The sequence below is a fragment of the Ptychodera flava genome, chromosome 17 (assembly GCF_041260155.1).
Source record: "Ptychodera flava strain L36383 chromosome 17, AS_Pfla_20210202, whole genome shotgun sequence".
In the NCBI taxonomy this organism is placed as follows: Eukaryota; Metazoa; Hemichordata; class Enteropneusta; family Ptychoderidae; genus Ptychodera; species Ptychodera flava.
The window spans coordinates 12,802,283-12,825,869 of record NC_091944.1 but is presented as its reverse complement, the minus strand read 5'-3'; the positions used below and the strand labels follow the sequence as shown (position 1 = coordinate 12,825,869).

General features: G+C 36.9%; 1 protein-coding gene across 2 annotated transcripts in view; it reads right to left on the bottom strand.

Annotated features, from left to right (window-relative positions):
- Positions 1-23,587, bottom strand: part of LOC139115477 (PHD finger protein 3-like) — a 34,659-nt gene that overhangs the window by 5,226 nt on the left and 5,846 nt on the right. For both annotated transcript variants that reach the window (XM_070677597.1, XM_070677598.1), the window contains 12 exons: positions 20,047-21,421; positions 12,340-12,472; positions 8,776-9,028; positions 8,271-8,438; positions 7,489-7,684; positions 6,378-6,654; positions 5,285-5,444; positions 4,880-4,996; positions 4,386-4,499; positions 3,282-3,586; positions 2,785-2,938; positions 1,555-1,840 (listed from right to left, as the gene is read on the bottom strand). In XM_070677597.1, coding sequence (XP_070533698.1) covers positions 1,555-1,840; positions 2,785-2,938; positions 3,282-3,586; positions 4,386-4,499; positions 4,880-4,996; positions 5,285-5,444; positions 6,378-6,654; positions 7,489-7,684; positions 8,271-8,438; positions 8,776-9,028; positions 12,340-12,472; positions 20,047-21,421 — 3,538 coding nt within the window. The remainder of the gene's footprint in view (positions 1-1,554; positions 1,841-2,784; positions 2,939-3,281; positions 3,587-4,385; positions 4,500-4,879; positions 4,997-5,284; positions 5,445-6,377; positions 6,655-7,488; positions 7,685-8,270; positions 8,439-8,775; positions 9,029-12,339; positions 12,473-20,046; positions 21,422-23,587) is intronic.

Here is a 23,587-nt window from a genome sequence, read left to right as displayed (position 1 = left end):
TTCTATAATCACAAATTAGACTTTTCAGAACTTAAATTTATAAATTAGGAAACTATTTTTAACTTATTTTAATTTGAAATGCATCATTCTTTGGTTACGTTAGCCTTTCGTTTGATGTTATCATGACAGAAGTGATATGGTGAAATGACTTGCTGTATATTCATAATCATTACACTTTGAGACCGTGTGCTCAAAAAATTTCTACCAAAAAACGTCACTTTGAGCTTTCCAATGTTAAGAAGCCACAACGATATCAATGCTTTAAGCTTCAATGTAAAGTATTTGGTGTTCAAGTGAAAATGCCCAGATTTAAAGTTCTTCATCCAAAGTTGACCTTTAACCCTGTTCTTTGGATCTGAACTGAAGCAATGTTTTGAAAGCACACATGAAATCCATCAAAGAATGTGACATCACATACTGCTTGAAGTGCAACACATTTATGTGATGAATATTAATTAATGTTTAGTGAAAGTATAACAATATGAAGATAACGAATTATTAATGCAGTATTCATATATACATTCATATATAAAATTGAGAATATTCAAAATAACTATTTCTTTGATGGTGTCTTGAAGTTTTGAAGACCTTGCAGGCACTATCTTACCCAAGTTTAAATTTGATTTGGCATTTCTCAATGCTAGAACTCGACATTGTCTTTTTGCAAAATCTACACTATGTATATCAGGTTTTGGATCATTTTGCTCCATCATCTAAGTGTGTGCACAGTGACTGGGTCATAGTTTATCAATAGCATATTTCTAGTTAACCTCCCCATCATCCCATGCAAGTTTCTCTGTTTGCATTCTTGGACCATATGCCAAGTGTTTGGGTCATCAGTGTTTTCCTTAACCCTTTGAGCGCCAAAGTTAATATTTGAGGCCCTTATAAAATATTCCTCAGTCAATTTTTGTCAGATTTTTGGCAAAATTTTGATAAAAAACTGTGGCCAATGAAATGTTGTGTTCATTTGGTCTAAAATTATCAGAAAACTTATGGAAAAGTGCATAAAAATTGGTAAAATGTTACACTAAAATTTTGGTGGGAAAAAATACAGCACTCACAGGGTTAACCATCTTTGTATCAAATACAGGGGCCATTGATCTTCACATTGTCAGAAAATTCATTTTAAATTTCATCAATACGTTAAAAATTTGAATATTTGTCAGTTAAACTAACCCAGTCTAATGCAAGATGATTTAGCATGTTCAGGAAAAGATAAAAATATTGTAATATATGCTTTGTTATTTTCAAAATCAAGAGTGTGCACACTGTCCTGGCACTCTACCTGCACCTACATGCATAGTGCAGTCAGATAATGTCAGCTCTGAATGCCTATCAACAGTCTACACATAGATAATTAATTTTGAAAAAATAAACAGCAAATAATTGCTTTCATTTGGATTTGATAAACATACTTTGGTAATATCAGAGGTAGAAACATTCTACTTGGTAAGAAAACTGAAGTTATGAGATGAATCTGTAGACTGGAAGAAAGTGAGAAATCTGCCAGTTTGACACAACTTGTTTCCTGGGAGAATACTTATTACTCACCAGGTCCATCAAATGGTAGTAGCGCCTTGGGGACAGGGTCAAAGGATGCCAGTGGAATTAGATACATGTCTTTCACATGTTTTGTGTTGTTACCCACAACACCGCACCGCTTCCGAGAATTGAAATACGAGTACAGAGACACATAAGACATCTTTTCCTCCTCGGTGGCAGCCTGCAGACGTATGACACAGATGTCCTTTGTTGCTGAGTTTCTGATTTTGTTGAGGTAGTCCCATACCTGACCGAAGGATATCCTGCCACACAGGTGAATGGTATCTGGAAGGTCCTGCAGTGTGGAGAACAGCCACAATGTATAGTCAAATTTTGCTTGCATAATTTCAGATTTGAATTAAAGCCCCAATAGCTGTAACTCTTGAAATTTGTCGACCTGAAAAAGGCTTTCTATTTTCTCTGGTTTTCTTTAAATTCTACAGATTTAAACGATATAGTCTTTTACCACTGAATTTTGACCGTTATTTTGATTTCCCGCCATTTTTAAAAATTGGTAATATTACAAAGAAAATATAGCATATGGTGTCCCAGTGGAAAACACTGAGCACTATATGCCTTATATTGGACTACTTTGTTGTTTCTGTGAAGATTCCAATGCATATATGCACTGCGAATTGTGTTTTAGCTTTATCTGCATGAGGGCCATTTTTTGTTTGGGCAAACATTTATTATTTATCTTGCTCAAAATTGCACATGCAGTCCCAGTGGACAGTTTATTATACTTGTATATACACCCCTAAATGAATACATTCCCATGAACTTGTTTTAGTTTGGAAGTAAAATCACAAAAAATAATGCTAAAAGATACAGCTATCCGCTTTTAAACAAAATAGCTACTATACTCTCTTGTAGAAGTTAGGACTTGTTTTGTAATACCTTTGGGTATCTCTTTGTCGTCTACCTGACAGAGGTAAAGAGATTTACGTTTTGATAAAATCCGTATTTTTATCAAAGTCTAAAAGTGAGTGTGTAGCTATTCATTTCGATGTGTGACTTTGAATTCACAAAACATCTATCTGGATTGTCTGTCATACCGACACAGCGCCCTCAACTTTTTCAGATTTGTGAACTAAGAATTTCCTCTGCTCAGCCCAATGCCAGCTTCAGTACTTTGTGAAACTTTCTTAAGCAAAAGAGGCTCGATGGAGAGTCAGACTGGCTTCACGAGCACACTGCTCAGTATAAAAATCTCTAAAGTCAGGGAGGACATACACTTACAGTTATGAGGTGGTCAGTTGGACCGGACACTCTGTAGGCTATGGAAACAAACTTGGCCAAGTTTTGCATCATAACGAAACCCTTCCAGACTGAGATACTTGTGGCACTCGGCCTGTATGGCTGTTCTACTGGGCTTGACGATACAGGCTCTGGACTGTGGAGGCAACAGATCATATCAAATGGGTTACAATCAATGCTGTGACAACGTTTGTTGCCTGATTTTTCTCTAAAGTACCATCACTTATAACCTCATTCTTTTGTCTCCAGAAACAGTTGGACGATTGCAGGAAGTTCACAAATGCACAGCTTTGGTTCAATATACCAAGAAATAAAATTGGCCAAAAATATTATAAGATTTAGAATTAGGTGAAAAGAGTAAATTTCTTTGCTCAGCCTGGATGAAACATATCTGAGGTCACCAAATGTATGTCAGGATGAATTACTTAGGATGACTTTGGTAAATAGTTCAGACCAACTTTTTCCCCCCTTGAATTTACCTTGTTGAAACTATTTCCTTTGACATTGATTGTCTAGGTGACTCTGTCACTGTACTGCTGCTTGCACTAGTTTCCTCAGACTTGACTGAGGAGACATCCACTCCACTGATGGCGCCCTTCCCTGTACCCACCACTACTTTGGGTTTCCTGACAGGTTCGTCCATTGGGGGCGCTATTTTCCCAGTGCATATCTTGCAGTTGAGGTCAAACAGGTGAGCCCTGTGCTGGTCTGTGGTGTCAGTCAGCATAGCTGCCATTGGATCAGCGGATTGTGTCTTCTCTGGCTGGGGTTTCTCAGGTTGTGCCTGTTTGTGGAAGTAGTCACAACCGACTGATTACAAAACACCCTATACAGACCATTTATATGCCACTTTCATGACCCTAAATCCTGATATCTGTGTTGGTATGAATCTTCCATTTTGAATAAACTATTAAAACAATCACCAAAATGTCTCGATGTCATTCTGGAAAGCAACTTTGAACTTTTCTTGGAAGCAACTTGTCAACATTTTTGAATATTCCGCACCAGACAATACAGGAAGTGAGGTTTGTGGGGTCACGAAACTGCTCTGTTATTTGAATTGAGCTTCTGACATGACATAGCCATTGGAGCTATTTTACAAATTCCTACCACAATGTGCTTCATGCTAATCTAAAATATGATATCAATAATGGTACTAATAATACAGGTAATATAAATACCAGGTTCCACTGTTCAAGTTTGAAATCAAGGTAGCAAGAATATCTACCACTGATTTCAAAAAGAAATTATTTTTTTGAGCATTGTTCATCACTCAACATATCACTTGTGGTCCCACCAATAAATATCATCTTATGATTCCACAAGACACTTTCATCATCTGTTAGTTTCACTACTTTCTGGTAAGTAAATCACCACGGGTTCTGTATTCCATCATTTTACATGTATACACACCTACACCCTAATGATGACCCTCACATCTCTATCATTGAATTCTTTGTCATTCATCTGCTGTTGATAAGTTTGATGAAAAACTGCACATCCAAAAAATTCCACTTGTTAAATTGTCAATTAATGCAAATTTATAAAATGCCCCTTGTTTATAAAAATATCAACAACCTTACCTCCAAGTCTGCCAGACTGTTTTCCTCTATCTCTATTTCTCCTTTGTGAGTTTTCTTGGTGAGATGAACTGTGGCTTGCTTTGCTTCTTCCTCTGCTTTGATCATTTCAAGTGTCTGTATGGGTGAAAAAAAAAAGATTTTGTGATAAAACAGTCAACACTTCTTCCCATCTTAAACCACCATTTTCAAGATTTAGATATAAAGAGCTTCTTCTGCAGTGATAACAGAATCTTTTAAATGGGAGCCAATTTATTAATGGTGTTTTTAACCTAATAAAATGCAAGCTTACATCTGAAATGGACACAAGAATTACCAAATTCAAGTCAATTGGTGAGATTTTTAAAAGTACATCACTCTGTTCATTGAATCACACATGCTACATGGACAAACAGGCTTTGAACTGCAACAACTGGGATCAACGCGAAATAACTAAAACCACGGCAACAGTAAACAATAGAAAACCATGGCAACAGTAAACAATGGTAGAAACTCACATGTTTGGCTTCTCTTTCCCGCCATTCTGACAACTCTTTGGAAGCAAGCTGTTCCGACGACATCTGCACCAACTTGGACGGTGAAATCTCACCCTTCAGTACCAGTCTGAATAAACCCTGTCAATAACAATCAAGGTCAAAACCTTACTTTCAAATCTGCTTGGTTGTGCATGCCTCTTGTAAGAATCTACTTGTTAGAATAAGTGATTGTTAGACAGAGTTCTCCCTAAACAAGGGAGCAGGGGCTTGGCGCCCTCTGGTGGTGTCTGAATGCACTCTTGCAAAGATTCCATGAAACAAACATGTTTCAAATTTAAAGTTTTCTGATAATAAAGTTTCTGAATCTGGTCACATCGTCATGGCAATGACACACAATACAACACACAGCAAGACATTTGAACTTACCCTATTTTTTGTGTCTTTCAAGTTGAATATGAGAGACCTGTATCGAGCTTTGTACCTCTGTCCAGTATCTTGAAATTGTTTGAAGAGGTAATACTCTATCCTGTTGACAACTTTCTCAATTTCCTCAGTCTTGACTTTGATATCTTTGGCATCCTTCGACCTGTAAGGTGATCACATGACAAGTGTGATACCACTGTATATCAGACATTGAAAAGCTAGAGATCAGTCGTTAAAGTCCCCATTCATTGAATCTTTTTTGCATTTTTTTTCAATAAGATGGTTTCAACCAAATACAACTCGTGTAAAAGTGTTTACCAAAGTGTGACCAAAGAACAATTTTCTAACATTGGTGATGATCGCATAACTTAGATTTTAAGAACTAAATAATTTTTGAGTTGCAACTCAAATATGGCCATGGCAAATAGAAACATGTTAAGCAGCTGAATTAAATTAACCAAATCCATCACCAAGGATGAAAGAGTGATATTTTCAAACATAATATAGCTTAATAGCAGGAATCACAAAACATCTCACCAAAGATTGAATGATATTCTTTGGTAAGCAAAATGCAAAACGATACAGCTAATGGGGCTTTAACAGGAACAATAGTTGTAGTAACTTTTGATAATACTTTCATTGTTATTATTCTGGAAAACAAGTCCACTGTCTTATCTTCATCAATACATCCTTCCAAAATACAAAATACTAGCCTTGTAAAGTTACTATTGACAAATAAAACAAATGAATTCCAGTCAAGACTTCAATACACTCATCACTACACACATACGGATTGTGTTGACATGTCCAACGTTTAGGCATTTGGACATAATTTTGGGAGCCGAAGAAGAAACTGTATTTTATAAATAGACCAAAATAAAAGCTTCAGCCAATGGGATAATTTGTTGTGATACTGATATAACCCTGCTTGAGGCATTGAAGATATATGTTCCAGAACTTGGCATTCTGTTCAGAACACTGGAAGGTTTATGATATGCATCCAACTGATGTTTCAATGCACAGCAGTATTTTTTCAGAGTATGAGAACACCTATAGCTCTGTCCTAGTGTCTCACCTAGCTGGTAATAGACCATACCTTTCAATCAGCAATTCTTTCAGCATCTTCCTGACATTCTTCCTCACAGCATGACTATCCTGTGCCTGTTTAAGAGCAGCTGCTTGCTTTTGAAGTTCCTGATCCTTCTCTTTCCGGTCTTTCCTCTTCTCCTTATCTCGGACCTTTTTCTCTTTATCCCTTTTCTCCCGGTCTCTTCTCTCCTGCTCTTCCCGTTCCCTCTCTCGCCTCTCTCTCTCCTCTTGCTCCCTCTTCTCTTTCTTTTCTTTCTTTTCTCTTTCTCGTTCTTTTTCTCTCGCTGATCATGAAAACAATCCAAGAGATTATGAGTACAAAATGGTTGAGGCAGCTGGTACTTTTTCCAAAGTTGCTCAGAGGGAGCCACAAACACTACTTGCCTCACCACACATTCACTGGACACACCTGTAATTAACCCCTTTCATCAGCATGGTTTGGTCCAGTCCTAGTTTGTCCAGGCAAATTTGGACGACTGCACTAATGAAATGAGGTCGGAAGGATTAGTGATGTCCTACACTACTGTTTGGGAATGTAAGCATTGTGAGCAGCAATGTTTGCTATAGTTCAGGAATATGGGGATAGATTTTGGATTCTGCTTTCCGCTATATTTACAGCCTAACTGCCTTGAATAGTTGTTACGATGCAAGTACGCGTTCACAGCTGTGTTCATTCAGGCACGACAGACTTCTAGACTCGGTGAGTTGGTACTGTAGGTCAAAAGTTCTCATCCAATAAACAGAATATTAACCCTATACCTGCCAGACAGTCACTTCCCTATCTGCCAAGTCAGTAAAAGCAGCACTGAGCCAAAACCATATGTATTTTCACCCACTTGGCTTGGTATGTTATAGCAGCTTTAGCCTACAAAAATCAGGGACCTTCAAATCTTCAAGTCTTTGTAAAATGCACCATATGGGACATGTTTTGCTTCACTAATTTTAACCAACTTGACCTGATGATGAAATATGAACTTGGCAGGTAATGGTGTTGGGTGAATTGTGTCATTCTCTGTGATGAATGACTACAGCTCAGAGGGTTAACACAAAATTTTCCCAATCATCAAGAGATTTAACACTGACTTTTATAAACCTTGATAAAACAAAGTATATCTTACCAGCTGCTGCGGAGACTGTATAGCTATGCTGTGTACCTGGTCTGAGTACTTCATATGATGAATGTTTTGCCAGCCACTCAAATAAATTTTCAACTGTTGGCGCTGATAAACCTGCTGACACTTTACCTGTGTGTCTTTCAACAACAGCTACGGCGTCACTGCGTTTCAGCTTTGTGTCTACCTGTCGACTGCCACCCTGCAAAATAAAAAGGTCAGTGGATTAAGGAATGCTTTCTCACAAATATCACAAGCCTTGTAGTGGTAATATATGTGGAGGAATCACTATTCATGTAACTCCAATATTGTTACCAGTGGGATAGCTGCAGTATGGATCGCTGCAACATTACTAAAACCACTGTACTGGGTAAAGAAAACAAGCCCTTATCCTGCATGGCTTACCACTTCTCATCTGCCCAGTTAGAAAACAGTAGTATCGAGCACAACCTGTACATATTTTCACCAACTTGGCATGGTATGTTACAGCAGGTTTGGTCAGGACAAATCATGTTTACAGTATGTGTTTTCAGGGGCTTTCAAATGTTCAAGTTTTTGTTTAACTGCAAGATATGGGACAGGTGATGCCTGACTGTTTTTTTTAAACCATCTTGACTTGATGATGACATATAAACTTGGCAGAATAAGGGTTCATTGTTACAGTGTAGTTCTGATATAATTTGAAATTCTGTGACAACAGTGGCAGTGATGTGATGGGACTCACATCTAAGACCTGTATTCTATTAACATAAGTCTCTTTAAGAAGATACTTGAAAGCCAGTACATACCTTGTTCTCCTGCCTCGACCTGGCTCCTAATGTCTTCTCCCTGTCTTTTTCTATGATTCTCAGGGATTCCCTGACGTGCCTTCCTATGCATTCATCACTGCAGTAGACAGAGTTGTGCTTGGCCCAGTTTTTACAATTGGAACCTATGCAGTGCTGTTTGGGAACAGACTGAACAGCGAGAATACAGAACATTCAAGAAATCACCACAAATATTCAGAATTATTATCCCCACTTGTTGTTTCAGGTCTGCAAACATGTGTTTATCACAAATAAATAAAAGTCCTATAATTCACTACAGTGCTACTGGAACTTCTATATGGAATGATTTGAACGGTTTTTGCACAAATTTAATTTTCCTCCTTTTTGTTCAGTTTCATCCGTCAAGAAACACACCTAATAAAGTTTGATTCTCACAAATTTCCGATTAAAAGTAGATACGATGTCTATACCCATATTCACTAATATCATCAATATTTTTTACAACTGAAAAATCAACTATTCCTACCTTTTTGAAAATTTTTATTGTCTTTTTCTTTACTGTACTGTCGGCTGGTCTTTCACCAGTTTGGTCCTGTGTCTTTGTTTGACTGTCATGATTGGTATCATTCTTGGAATCCTTCCCCTTTTTGTCTTTGTCCACGCAGGGTGGACAGACGTATCGGTCACCGGTGCGCTCCATTTCTTTGCCTTGTTTCTTAGTGATGCCCACACACTGACCGTGGTACCATTCAGAGCATCTATCACATGAAATCATGAACCTGAACGGATAAAATTATTCATATTTAGAGACTAAATTTTCCACTGACCATATTCATTTGACGAAGTCAAGTTTGTTGTTATTCTGCTCATGACATCTCTCAATACATATTAAAAATTCAGGTTCCAAACGACAATAATTGTATGCGTAATTTTTATATTCAGAATATTATCAGTTGGCAAAGAATGGATCACTAACTAAATCAAACAGAAGTCTGGAAAACAGTTTGTACTGCAGGTTGATTGAAAAATGGGCCCATATTCAACTGATGTCAAGCTGTTAATAGTGAAATGTAACAGTCACCTTGGAAGAATGAAGATGACAGCAAAGTCTTTCTCTGCTGTTCGCGTATAAACCTGTACACACTGGCAGAAATTGTGTAACTCTATATTGTTTCTCATGTGCTACATAGTATATGTTCGCAATACTGAAACTTCCTAGAAACAGGGTCAGGTATTCCCTCTCTATGGAACTACACGTTGACCATGAGGGCGCTATTCATTATGGCTGCCTGAATCTTGCATTTGCCGCCATTGTAACGTGGAGTCAAGTTGTTTGACCACGCTGATTGAATCCTTAACCACAGTTGATACTATGAATATTGATCAGAATGGCTGCACAGCTAGGACTGGCAGGGCAAAGCACTCCCACACATCGCAGAACAACTGCAAACATTTATTTTGGGCGTCAACTGATGTTGTTATGGATGGAAAGAGGAAGTTAGCGACATAATAGCTGTAAAGTAGAATAAAAGTAGCACTAATGACATCTATCATGCATCAGATGGGTAGCTAATATAAATACTACACTGGTTAAATGTGAGATGCACGGTAACTGGAGGACCAAAATGACAAATTCACTTGTTTTCTCCTTTCCCAAAGCTATAGTGGGTACATGCATGTCAAAAGGTCAGCCTGGGTCAATATTCTCCTACATACTGTTTGTTCATGACGCCTACTTATACCCATTGCATAAAATTTACATATAAAAGGAAACAAATTACAGAAAAAGTGCCATGTGTGCTTAAACAGCCATATGCTGAATATCATTAGTATATTTGCACATAAATATATTATTTCACACACAGAGACATTTAGATCTTAACCAGAATATTTCCTTGGCTTGGTATTTTCAAGAAGAACAGTACAGAGAATGATCTATCATACACACCCATACATTATAGGAATAATTTCATTGCTGTTAAAGTTAATTAGAATTATCAATGAGTGACATAAAAACCTAAAATTTCCATGTACTTATCCAAGGAAAATTTTTTAATAATTTATTTTTGTATTTTATCTACCACTTCCTTTTATAGTGATAATAGTCATAGTACGGAGGATGACAACACACTTAACAAAAGCTGAAAAAAATTGAAGAGTTTTCCAGTGTTTTTACTTTAGAACTTATTCTCTATTTTCTTGGACTAAATGTTGACACTTTTTAGTTAATGTGAGTTTATTTGAAGGGTTTACTCTTTGGTGTGCAATTTTTGAGGAGATACACAGAGTACAGTGTGGATAGCGTGTGAGATGGAAGAAGTGAAAAGACAGCTAAAGGTTATGAAGAAAGGCTTTGAAGGATGTTGCTGAGAAATTCTTCATAAAAAAGAGCATGAAAGAAATGTGCAGCCATGGACAAAAACTGGACAGACGACTAAAAATTGCACATCACACCACAATAACTTCAGTTCAAACTCACCTTTTTCTGAAGTTTGATGTAGGATTGACAAAAACAGATGAGTAAAGAAAGACAGAACCAAACAAAGAGAGAAAGAGAAACAGGATATGTAAGAAGCTGTGCTTTCAAATCTGAGATGATCTTTGCATGTGTAACAATGATCATTAAAAACATGTGAAAGTTTATGAGGCTGACGTCTGATAATACTTCAGATGAAAGGTCCATGCACTCACTCAGCTACTAAAATTAAAAGATTTTCTCAGTTTCACGGTGGATTTCCATTGGGGGGGGGGGGGGGGGGGGGGGGGGGGGGGGGGGGGTGTGTAGAACTGATTATTTTCCATGGGGTATTGAATGGTCAGTGTGGAAATCTCCAATATATCAGTCACTCTATATTATGTACTTTTTGACACTATGCGGACTTCCCAGGAATTTCTTGAAAGATTACACATTTTCCTCGGACTTTCCAGTATTGAAACGCTTGAAATTCAGGGACATTCCAGCACTTCGGTATTTTGGGAACTAACACACCAAATTCTATGCCAATTGAAGATGAATCCCTCCAATGTTTACTTTTATTTTCACAGTTGCGAATTATTTTCAAAATTAAAGGAATGTTGCATGTCACCAAGCGAATTTTTTTAGCCACAGTAACAGTTATCAAGTTGTTGACACTTCAAAAATACTTAAAATAAAATTATGAAGCTATCATCTCCTCTTAATTTATTGGTAATTTTTACAATAACAGCAAATTACGAAACACATTAATTTGGCATCACATCAAGAATTAATGACATCCTATATGTATCAAGAGTGGGCCAGATGCTTGAATTATAAAACATTCTAATATCAAACGTACGTCTTTATTTATAAAATTACAATATATTTTCCACTCACTTATCTACAATTATTTAGCATCAATAAGGTCAGCATTTAACACATCTCTCAAGTTTTTTAGGGTAGTGCGCATCTCAAAGATGAAAGACTTTAATCCTCTTTCTACCAGGCTCCATAGACAAACCAAAGAAATAAATACAACTTGGGAAAAAGAGGATTAAATTTTCGCTCAAAATTTCCTAACGGATCATTCAACCAACGTGCAAATTTTGGTACTAGTGGAACAAAAACCCAAGATTTTCCGATATTTGAAATTAAAAATTGCCATCCCTGTGTTAACTCTATGAAGAAAAATATAATTTTTGATTTTTGAAAAACTAAGATGGGGAAAATTTTCCTTACACCAAGAGCTATAAAATGAGCCCCAAATAAGTTGTAGATCAGATAAAATTGTAAAAATTTGAGAGTCCGAATATCTGTCCCTAAGGTGCATTCAACCATATAGTCATTTATGGTTGCACAGAATAAAAAGAATTAAATGGTAAACTGTTAAATACATTACGCAAATAAAGAATTAAGAAAACGAATAAAAACATATCCAGTTCAGATAACATTCTGTTAGGCGACTGTCAGATCCCCCCAGACAGAGTGCAATGGACCTTGAAACTATTTGACTAATTGTGTTATAAATGAAGTCCGCAGGTTCCAAGAAACACCCACACAAACCTCTCATACCTCTTATATCCAATGTGTTGGTGGCTACTCATATGTTAACAAACCATAAATCACACCTACCTGTCATCATGTGGTTGTTTGCAAATACACCAGAGTCTTTCCGGGTCATCCTCACTGCACCAGTCGCTGTCATTCTCGTCGTCAGAGTATGTCAGGGATATTTCACTCTCTACATCCTCATCATCATGCGACTCTACAAAAAGGAAATCCAAAATAAATACGTTTCTAAACATACAGCACAATCATACATGGCCATGTTACAATTCAACACCGTCTTAAGGAGTACATTTTATCTAGATTACCAAAGGCACCCCCAGACAAGTAGGTCTGGTACTGTTCGCATTCAGGTGTTTCTTTGCAGAAACAGAACAGTGAATAAGGTCAAGGGGTCTTTTTGAAACGTCACCTAGATCATATCATCTTTAATACTATAAAATTACATACAGCGAATAATTTCAACTCAACATGTCATTTATTACTCAATGCTAAAAATGTTTGAAATCATGATCTTGCTCAATAGTCAAAACGGCCAATTTTTTTAAGATTCACTGCGAGAAACATCACCTGGAAATGTTTTGGAGCAATGGCTTTAACAACAAACCAAAATATTCTGGTTGTACTACTGATCTTGAGCGTAAAACTACACAGTTTACTTTTATAGACACTATAAACAGCTCTTATCTAGTAACTACAGCATACGTCCTATTTACAAATACCTTAACTTCCATGAAACGGGCCTACAATATCAGCATGATTAGCTGGTAAAATGGCTTCTTTGATCTACCTCAAATGATTAACAACTTACAACTCACGAACAAAATCACACTTTCTGTTGCAATGATTCAAGCTTCGGTAGGCCTACATTTCATTTCTTACAGAAATTTCCAGGGATAATCAAGTGTGCTAACACACCCACCCTAGCTTTAGCCTCTTTCATGCCAAATACCCTCTGCCCCTAAATGAGTCAATCTGACCTTTGCTTCTGGGTTTCACCAGAATTACGGTAGAGCTTTATGTAGTATTCAAGCATTGTAGCATGGTGTACCTGTGGCAGTGCTACCAAGCCTAATACATGTAGCTGTTTTTATGTTGGGCAAATAATGTTCAAGAGGTCCTCACTGAAATTTCTTGAAATTTCATGGAATATTAAACCATGACAGTCATGCTACTCATAGCTGTTGGCTTCACAAATTCGATTTTAAAGCAAAAATTTTAATGAATTAGTAAACATTAAGAAACACAGCTGTGTTTTCCCAACTGCTGTAATTTCCAAACATGGGACAGTCTGCAACGAACGTGAGCTGGGCAGATTATGTTTGTACATGCACATACTGGGCTTATGCAGTACTGAGCCATGTCCATGGCGAGCAGTGCGTACCTACAAATACACACTCTCACTGTAAAAGACTACCACACAAAAAACAAACAACATCAATTGGAAACGGCACACTCCACTTCCCCAGAATAAATATCAGAGTTCAGATAGTGAAGCATATCTCACGGGCAGTATTTTGCTTCTAGAAAACTCTGGCAAAATACAGGGCAATGTTTTGACGTATTCTGGCACTAAATACAACATAAATATGCACAGTTTGGCACAAAGAAGACACTTTGCACTTTCCTTGACCTACCTAAGACGGCCACTGGAAGAAAAGATTGATTGACAGGTCACAGAACCTCTTTTAACATTCACCCAGACATACACTCCACAGAAGGTAACAGTGGCTTCCCAATTATGCATGCATCCCATAATATGCCCCAGCTGGGATACTTTGACCTTCAAATTTGCATAATATATGCATAATACACAACAGCATCGAGCACCTGTTGCACTCTACTCATGGTTCAGCAATTAAAACACTTCAAACTGTAAAAGTATTGAGATTTTTTCACACATTTTTTCTTGATTAATTCTGGTACACATAACAAATGTTTTACTACAAGAAAGGTTCAGTTGTTTATCATAATGTAAAACAAAAACATGTAACGTTCGCAAATGTCCTGTGCTTAACCCTTTGAGCGCTGTAATTTTTCCCCACCAAAATTTTAGTGCAACATTTAACTAATTTTCATGAATTTTTCTGTAATTTTTTTGATAATTTTTGACCAAATGGATATCACATTTCATTGGCTATACTTTTTAATCAAAATTTAGGCAAAAATTTGAAAAATTGACTGGGATATATTTTATAAACGCGACTAAAATTGACTTATGCGCTCAAAGGGTTAATTAGCAATTATCAGGCATTAATTGAATGGTCATAACAACAGAAATATGGAATTTAGCATACAGATATATGAGAGTAACTATAAATTGCAAAACAAACGAACTATTCGTTGAAAAATTCAACTACAACCCTGAATATCCTCAGATCTTTACAAATCATGAGTTATTATGCACGCATAGCAAAAGAGTTGAAACAGTTGGTATCTCATGTTTGTACAAGAAATGCATTGTGACATATGTTTTGCCACAACAATTCTGGACGTAAAATTAGTTCTATTCTAGGAACGCTGCAAGCACCGATCTGTAATTATAAACCATTCAATAATAACTTAGGGTGAAGGAAGCAATACAACATTCGATACAGTTGATGTCTGACTTGAAATTAGACTGCAGTTAGCAGAATCTTTTTGAATTTTTCCTTTATACCAAAGAATACCATCCAATCTTGAGAAAGATGTTTTCTATTCCGGTTATCACACCATATCGTCTTTGAATTTGTCACCATTCCAATCCTTGGTGATGTATTCACAGTTGAATGTTCAGTTTTGTTACTCGCTTACGGCAGCCATATATGACTTGCATAGTGAAAAATTATTCAGTTGTTAAAGGTATACAGTCACCTGTAATCTAAATATGCCCACAGATGGTCAAAGGGGCGTTCCTTGGTATTCAAAATGCCCATGTGAGGGCGCTGTTTTAAAAAGTGGCCACCTGCTTAAAATCTGTGATTGGTTAGATTTTTTCAATTTCCATGGTAACTGTGGCAAAATTGGAACAGGTGACAGTGTACCTTTAAAGTCTAAGTTGTATGTCTGTTGCAAATATTTGAAAAATGTTCTGTGGCCACACTTTGATAGCATTTTTTTTTATGGAAGTTGCTTTTGATTTCAAACCCTTTCATTTGGAAAAAAAAATGCAAAAAGATAAAGATAAATGGGAATACAATTGGACAGGGTGAGAAATTTTATTTTTGCTCAACAGATGAGCTGTCATTCCAACACAATGTCACAATCAATTCTTTAATATATCAATGATATAATTCCATTGCTGCGTTTCCATCAGAAGATGGCAGCCATTGAAATTGGACAGCTGTGGCAGCATTCTTGCCAGCTCAATATTATTGAAAAGCATTGAAACTGATAATGACTATAGAAATTATCACAAGATATCAGGTAATTAATAATGTAAATAAGCTGTGACTATAAAGGTAAGTTTTTATTATGTTGACGACAATGTCACTCCATGTGAGTTCAGCGTAGTGCTCTAGTTGTATGCATAAAATCTGATATCAATGGGTGAAAGTAAGCTTTTCTTTTGTGAGCGACAATACCATTGGGTATAGTAAGTATCGCCAGACCCATGTAGTTTCAGTTCGTCACAATAGCTGGACACCAAAAGATAGCAAGAGATCAGCAGTCATGTTTTGATGTCGGCATACACCAACTACAGTCCTCCTTGATAAAGTGAAAGAGATGCTTTTCCAGTTTTAAGTAACCACGCACTGTAGAATATTGGAGGATTCATTTACTGCTATGCATCGAAACAGGATAGAGCAATGGGGTTAGTTTACAAGCTTTCAGCCTAAGCCCTTAGGTTATCAATAGTCTCTTGAATGTAAATTCAACACTGTAGTTGGCACTGAAGGAAACACAGCACACTTTCCTCAAAATTATTTTTTTGCAAATATTCATTCAATTTTAAGTAATTTGTTGACCCAAGATTAAAATATTGGTTGTGTTTACCTTTTAGCTTGCCAAGCAGTTGTAAGTTGGGTGAGAAAGAAGTGCAAATACTGAACAGACATCAAATCAGGTCCAAATTTATGCAAATCCCCCGACTTCCTGGCTTTTCTCCCAATTTCAAGATTTCCAAAGAATTTAATTCCACTCTGGTTGGGTCAAATTATCTGAAATTTTCACATTGTGTTCTTTGAATACAATTTCACAAAACGGCCATGTTGCTTGGCAATAAAGTTCTTACGTTTGAATAAGAGGCATTTTAATTTTGCTCAACATGATTTTAAGTGTCAATCATTCAACACATGCCATTTTAGAATAAGGATAGATAATGCAAAATGAAAGTCATTGTTTTCTACATACACTTGTTTCAAGTGAAATTTCAATTTCAGAAAAGAGTATTCAGTTTTTGGCTTAATGTTCATCATTAATACAAAAATTGAGTTTTTCTCCCCATTCATCCTTCAAGTAACCATTGTTACCACACTAGACAGATTCTTGCTCTTTTAAAAACATGAGGGGATTTCCTTGTCATCTTCGATGAGAAATTCCTCCAAAAAAACTGTGTTGGTTACATGCAGCACCACCTTAACAGTACTTTACTACTTTTGTAAGGTTTAATTACAATAATCACCAAAAACATACAATCAACTGCTGTTTTTTCTGCTTTGTGATGTTCACAAAAAACTTTATTCAAACTACTGGATGCAAAGTTGTTTCTGGTTCCAAATTGACCAATCAAATCAAATCAGTTTATTTGAACACATCAGTCTCAACACTATGGTTAATGGAGACAACCAATGTTACAGGGAAAATAACGGTTTGGTTGGAAAATCTGTCGTGAGTACTGATTTTTGCTATATTTGATTGTCTTTCTCAGATTGCACCTGAAGACATCAAAATTGATTCAATATAAGAGGGGGATAACCCCTCTTGTACTCTCCCCCCCCCCAGAAAGCACTCATGTTTTTTATTCTGAAAACATATCATATTAAATCAATCCTCTTTCTACAATTTTTCAAAATTGCCGGGGGGACACCTCCTCCTACTTCCCCCCCCCCCCCCCCTACATTCCCCCAGTTAGTACTCTTCTTTTAGCCTTGGTCTTTGAAAAAAACATTTTTTCAGCAACTGTCAGTCTTTGTCAGATTGCACACCTGTTAAGGACATATAACTGGTTAATATGTTTTCAAAATTATCATACAACACAGTGAGCACTCATTTCTTGTATGCTCCACGCTGAGCCTTGGCCCTTCACTGTTCTCCACCAGAAAAATAGTATACCTTTAAAATCTAAGTTGTATGTCTGTTGCAAATATTTGAAAAATGTTCTGTGGTCACACTTTGATAGCATTTTTTTACGAAAGTTGCTTTTGATTTCAAACCTTTTTATTGAAAAAAAAATGCAAAAATTAAAGATAAATGGGAATACAATTGGACAGGGTGAGAAATTTTATTTTTGTTCAACAGATGAGCTGTCATTCAAACACAATGTTACAATCAGTTCTTTAATATGGCAATGATATAATTCCATTGCTGTGTTTCCATCAGAAGATGGCAGCAAGTGAAATCGGACAGCTGTGGCAGCATTCTTGCCCGCTCAATATTATTGAAAAGCATTGAAACTGATGACTATAGAAATTATCACAAGATATCAGGTAATTAATAATGTAAATAAGCTGGGACTATAAAGGTAAGTTTTTATTATGTTGACGACAATGTCACTCCATGTGAGTTCAGCGTAGTGCTCTAGTTGTATGCATAAAATCTGATATCAATGGGTGAAAGTAAGCTTTTCTTTTGTGAGCGACAATACCATTGGGTATAGTAAGTATCGCCAGACCCATGTAGTTTCAGTTCGTCACAATAGCTGGACACCAAAAGATAGCAAGAGATCAGCAGTCATGTTTTGATGTCGGCATACACCAACTACAGTCCTCCTTGATAAAGTGAAAGAGATGCTTTTCCAGTTTTAAGTAACCACGCACTGTAGAATATTGGAGGATTCATTTACTGCTATGCATCGAAACAGGATAGAGCAATGGGGTTAGTTTACAAGCTTTCAGCCTTAGATGATCAATAGTCTCTTGAATGTAAATTCAACACTGTAGTTGGCACTGAAGGAAACACAGCACACTTTCCTCAAAATTATTTTTTTGCAAATATTCATTCAATTTTAAGTAATTTGTTGACCCAAGATTAAAATATTGGTTGAGTTTACCTTTTAGCTTGCCAAGCAGTTGTAAGTTGGGTGAGAAAGAAGTGCAAATACTGAACAGACATCAAATCAGGTCCAAATTTATGCAAATCCCCCGACTTCCTGGCTTTTCTCCCAATTTCAAGATTTCCAAAGAATTTAATTCCACTCTGGTTGGGTCAAATTATCTGAAATTTTCACATTGTGTTCTTTGAATACAATTTTTACAAAACGGCCATTTTGCTTGGCAATAAAGTTCTTACATTTTGAATAGGAGGCCTTTTAATTTTGCTCATCATGATTTTAAGTGTCAATCGTTCAACCCATGCCATTTTAGAATGAGGATAGATAATGCAAAATGAAAGTCATTATTTTCTACATATGCTCGTTTCAAGTGAAATGTTAAATTTCAGAAAACAGTATCAAGTTTTTGACTTAATTTTCATCATTAATACAAAAACTGGGTTTTTCTACCCAAAATATATACCCCTTCATCCTTCGAGTAACCATTGCTACCATACTACACAGATTCTCTGCTTTTTGAAAAACATGAGGGGGTTTCCTTGTCATCTTCAATGAGAAATATTCCTTTCAAAAAACTGTGTTGGTTAAGTGCAGCACCCCCTTAACAGTGCTTGACAACTTTTGTAAGGTTTAATTACAGTAATCAAAACAAATTGTGGTTTGAAAAAACTACAATCAGGACTGCTGTTTTTTCTGCTTTTTGTGATGTTTACCAAAACCTTTATTCAAACAACTGGATGCAAAGTTGTTTTCTGGTTCCAAATTGACCAATCAAATCAGATCAGTTTATTTGAACACATCAGTCTCAACACTATGGTTAATGGAGACAACCAATGTAATAGGGAAAATAACGGTTTGGTTGGAAAATCTGTCCTGAGTACTGATTTTTGCTATATTTGATTGTCTTTCTCAGATTGCACCTGAAGACATCAAAATTGATTCAATATAAGAGGGGGATAACCCCTCTTGTACTCTCCCCCAGAAAGTACTCGTGTTTTTGATTTTGAAAACAGATCATGTTAAAGCAATCCTCTTTCTACAATTTTTCAAAATTGCCGGGGGGATACCTCCTCCTACTCCCCCCCCCCCCTACATGTCCCCAGTTAGTACTCTTCTTTTAGCCTTGGTCTTTGAAAATAAACATTTTTTCAGCAACTGTCTCTGTCAGATTGCACACCTGTTAAGGACATATAATTGGTTAATATGTTTTCAAAATTATTATACAACACAGTGAGCACTCATTTCTTGTATGCTCCCTGCTGAGCCTTGGGCCTTCACTGTTCTCCACCTGAAAAACAGTTTACTCAAAACCCTACATTGCAATATTTGCAACTTTCAAAATTTCACTCAATCTTGTGAAATTTACTCACAACTGAAAATTTGTCCCTTTACGATACAAATAATAATCTGCTTCCAACATGCAAATAATATCAACAAACGAAACACCTGAATTTCATTGATAAATCAAAGTTAAGTGAAGTTCAAGCTTTGATAACACATTCTGACACCTCTTCTTGAATTTTTTTCAGTTTGTGTACGATCCTTATTGTAAAGTATTTTAAGAAGTTGCCATGACAACCTACCTTTAGTCTTTTTGTCTTTCTCCTCATCAACTTCTTTCTTGACTGAGTTTCCTTCAGAAAGTCTTTGTTTTTCATCCTTTTGGTTGGAACTGTGTTTCAACTCCCCTGATTTTCTCCTTTCAGTTGCAGTTTTATCCACCTCGTGTTTTTGGTCTTTGTCGTCCGTTTGGGGATCTTTAACTGATTTCATGACCACGTCAGGTGTGAATAAAACTGGTTCATCTGATACCGATGACAATCTCCGTCTTTCGTGCTTGCTATGTTCATCATGGTCTTTTTGTTTATGTGAATCGTGTCTAGTATGTTCCTTGTGTTTGACATGAGCGCCGTGAGTTTCATGTTCCTTGTGTCTGACATGAGAGCTGTGAGTGTCATGTTCCTTTACATGATGACCTGGTTTATTTCCCTGGCTCAGTTGTCTTTCAAGCCTATGTTTTTCACCTTCACTGTGTCTCCTCTGCCTCGGAGACGACTTGAGTTCATGTTTGATTTGCTTCTCACTAGTGCTGTTACTTCTCCTTGCTTTGTGATGGCTTTCTTGTTCTTTATGTTTGCTTCGTTCCCTGTCAGCTTTGCTGACTTTCTGAACGTCTTCATCATCACACCCCTTCCTTGGCTTCTGCTTTCGGAGTTCTTCTTGAACTGTTTTCAAAGGCTTCCCCTCCGTTTCCTCATCTGAATTCTCTTTGACAGTTGTCTTGGCAACTCTATCTTCCGTTTTCCCCCTGGGGCTGCTCCTCAACGTCCTTCTTGTCTCGGTATCACTACCTATTGGGTTTCCCTTCTCTCCCCGGCCAGCTCTCCTTAAAGGTTGGACACCTCGGGTGTTTGGTGACCTGCCCGGTGATTTGGCAGTTTGTATTGTAGTGGCATCTTTTTTATTCCGACCACTACTTCGGAGTTCTCGCTTGCCGATTTCAGATTCAGCCTCCACTGGTCTCGTATTCCGTCTCTGGTTCGTACTCCGAGTGGCTGCTCGGGTACTGCTCCTGACGCTTCGCCCGGCGTCAACTTTCTCGTCCATTTCATCGCCATAATTAACATAATTATGATCCTTCATCACATTGTCCAGACTCCCCTCTTGTAAAAGGCTGCCAGTGTCATCCACAAATGGATTATTTGCACTCAGACCACTAGAGCCATCGAACACGCTCGGCACCAGAGGAAGATCACCCCCCAACAAAAACTCACTGGAAGTGTCATGAAGCGGACCCCCACTGAGCATAGGATTATCATCCGTCAGCATGTTTTTGATCGGATCACTGTTATCAAAGTGTTTGGAATGGTCCGAGTTCAGAACCTCGATTTCTTTAAGCGGGTCATCTGCCAAGAAAGTCTCTGTGGATATGTCAAGGTACGGGTGACTATCCTTTGTCTGTTGGCAAGATCACAACATGCAAAAGTATTAATTCATGCTTCACGGAGGAATTACTATCATTCAGTAAATTCTAGATCAGATTCAAACTCAAATCCTATGGTACCACTTCAGCTAGTAAGGGCAATAGCAAACAGAACCACTCAGCCAAACATAGGGTGTCAGATATTTTTGGATTTGTGAACATGACAGGAGAACTAATTCATCTAGTACTACAACGATGCTGGGGATGGAGGGTGGTGCCACTGCAATAGCAGGGGTATGATACATGTGTGTATTGTGATTTGACTCCCCTTTTTCACATCACACAGACTTGTATTTTGACCATTTCTTGAGTTTTACAAGGTGTTACTTTTATTGAACATTTTAAAATTGCTGTTGTCATTTTCACTCTTTCTTTTTTATTTGGTGTAAAGCACATTGAGATATTTAATTATGTAATGTGCTATAGGAAATAAAGATTATGATTATTATGATTTTGCAAACTTCTCACTGTGGGAATGTTGATAAAATGCAGATTTTTGACTCTACTTTTGCCTTCAGCATGGTTTTGATCCATCATTTTGAAGGAAATGTTAGAGTTTTGACAGCAGTCCTTAGGCCAAATGCTGACTTTTTCATCCCAAATTTCATAGTTTGTGGTTTGTAGTTCAAACTATCCAAGGTTCAACTGCATCTAATCATTAGGTACCCTACAATGGCTGCACGTTTCTCCTGAAAATGGGCTGAAGAACTGGGAAGATATTCCATATTTTAACCTTTTAATCTTGCAAAGTTCATATGCACCATCAGGTCAAGTTGGTTGTTAGTAGTGAAGGACATGTCCCGTATGGTACACTTAACCCTTTGAGTGCTGTAATTTTTTCCGATTACCAATTTTTATGAATTTTTCTGCATTTTGTTGATAATTTTGGACCAAATGGATATCACATTACATTGGCTACAGTTCTCTATCAAAATTTTGGCAAAAATCTGAAAAAAATACTTTATGAAGGTGACAAAAATTGACTTTGTGCTCAAAGGGCTAATTTAACAAAAAACTTGAGGCCTCTGAAAACATTGAAACTGTAAACATATTTATACAGATTAAAGCTGTGATAACAGAGCAGAAAAATAGGGTGAAAATACTTCTGGTTTAGTCTCAATACCGATGTTTACTGACTTGGTAGATGGGGAAGGAACAGGGATAATGAAACTGTATATGGTGGTATACATTTTACACATCATTGGCACAATACTGGAAAAGCGCATATCAATTTAATTTGATTGCAGTGTTACACTTCACATACAATATGAATAATTGATATATCCCGCATATCAAAGCCAAATATTATTGAAAATTTGCCTAGACTATAAAGGGAATATGGTAAGACAGTTTGAACAACAGTCCATTCCATAAATAGACTGTAGTGTATTTTATATAAAATATGGGTGCATACTAGCTTATTACAAATGATATGTGTATGTGGCATTGCACATACCGGTAACACTGCATATTTTGTTCAAAAACACTTTTTTACAAAGATTCATACAATTTTCACTAATTTGTGAACCCAAGATTAGAATTTTGATTGGGTTCACCTTTTAGTATGACAGGCAGTTGGACTTTGAGTGAGAAGGACATGTAAATTTATGCACATTTATGCAAATCACCCAATTTCCATGTTTTTTTCCCTCCCATTTTCAACATTTCAAAAATTGAGTACATCATAACAGTATATTGTAATTCTGGCATGAAGTGTTGGAAAAGGAATTGTTCTCCAGCTGACCACTCACTAGTGCTCCAACCATGCTATATCATGAATTCACCATGGTTATTCTCACGTAAGTTGACCAATCAGATTGCTGCATTTGTGCCATCAATATACTGGTATGATATCTTTCTGACATACGTAATAAACCAAAAATATAACACAGACCTAGGTTAGTAACCTGGTAATTGAAAAGTAGTCTAACATTTTCAGATTAATAAAAACTATTCAAAAAGAAACTTTCCCTAAGCAGAGAATCTATCGAATCAATATTGTTCATACTTTTAAAGTTAATTCGTCAATGCCTCAAATGTTAGACTTATTAAATCATCGTTACCCATGCTGTTATGTTTAATTTCTGACTGTGACTTTCATGAGATGATGCTATAGTTGTCACAGTTTTGAATCTTCACAT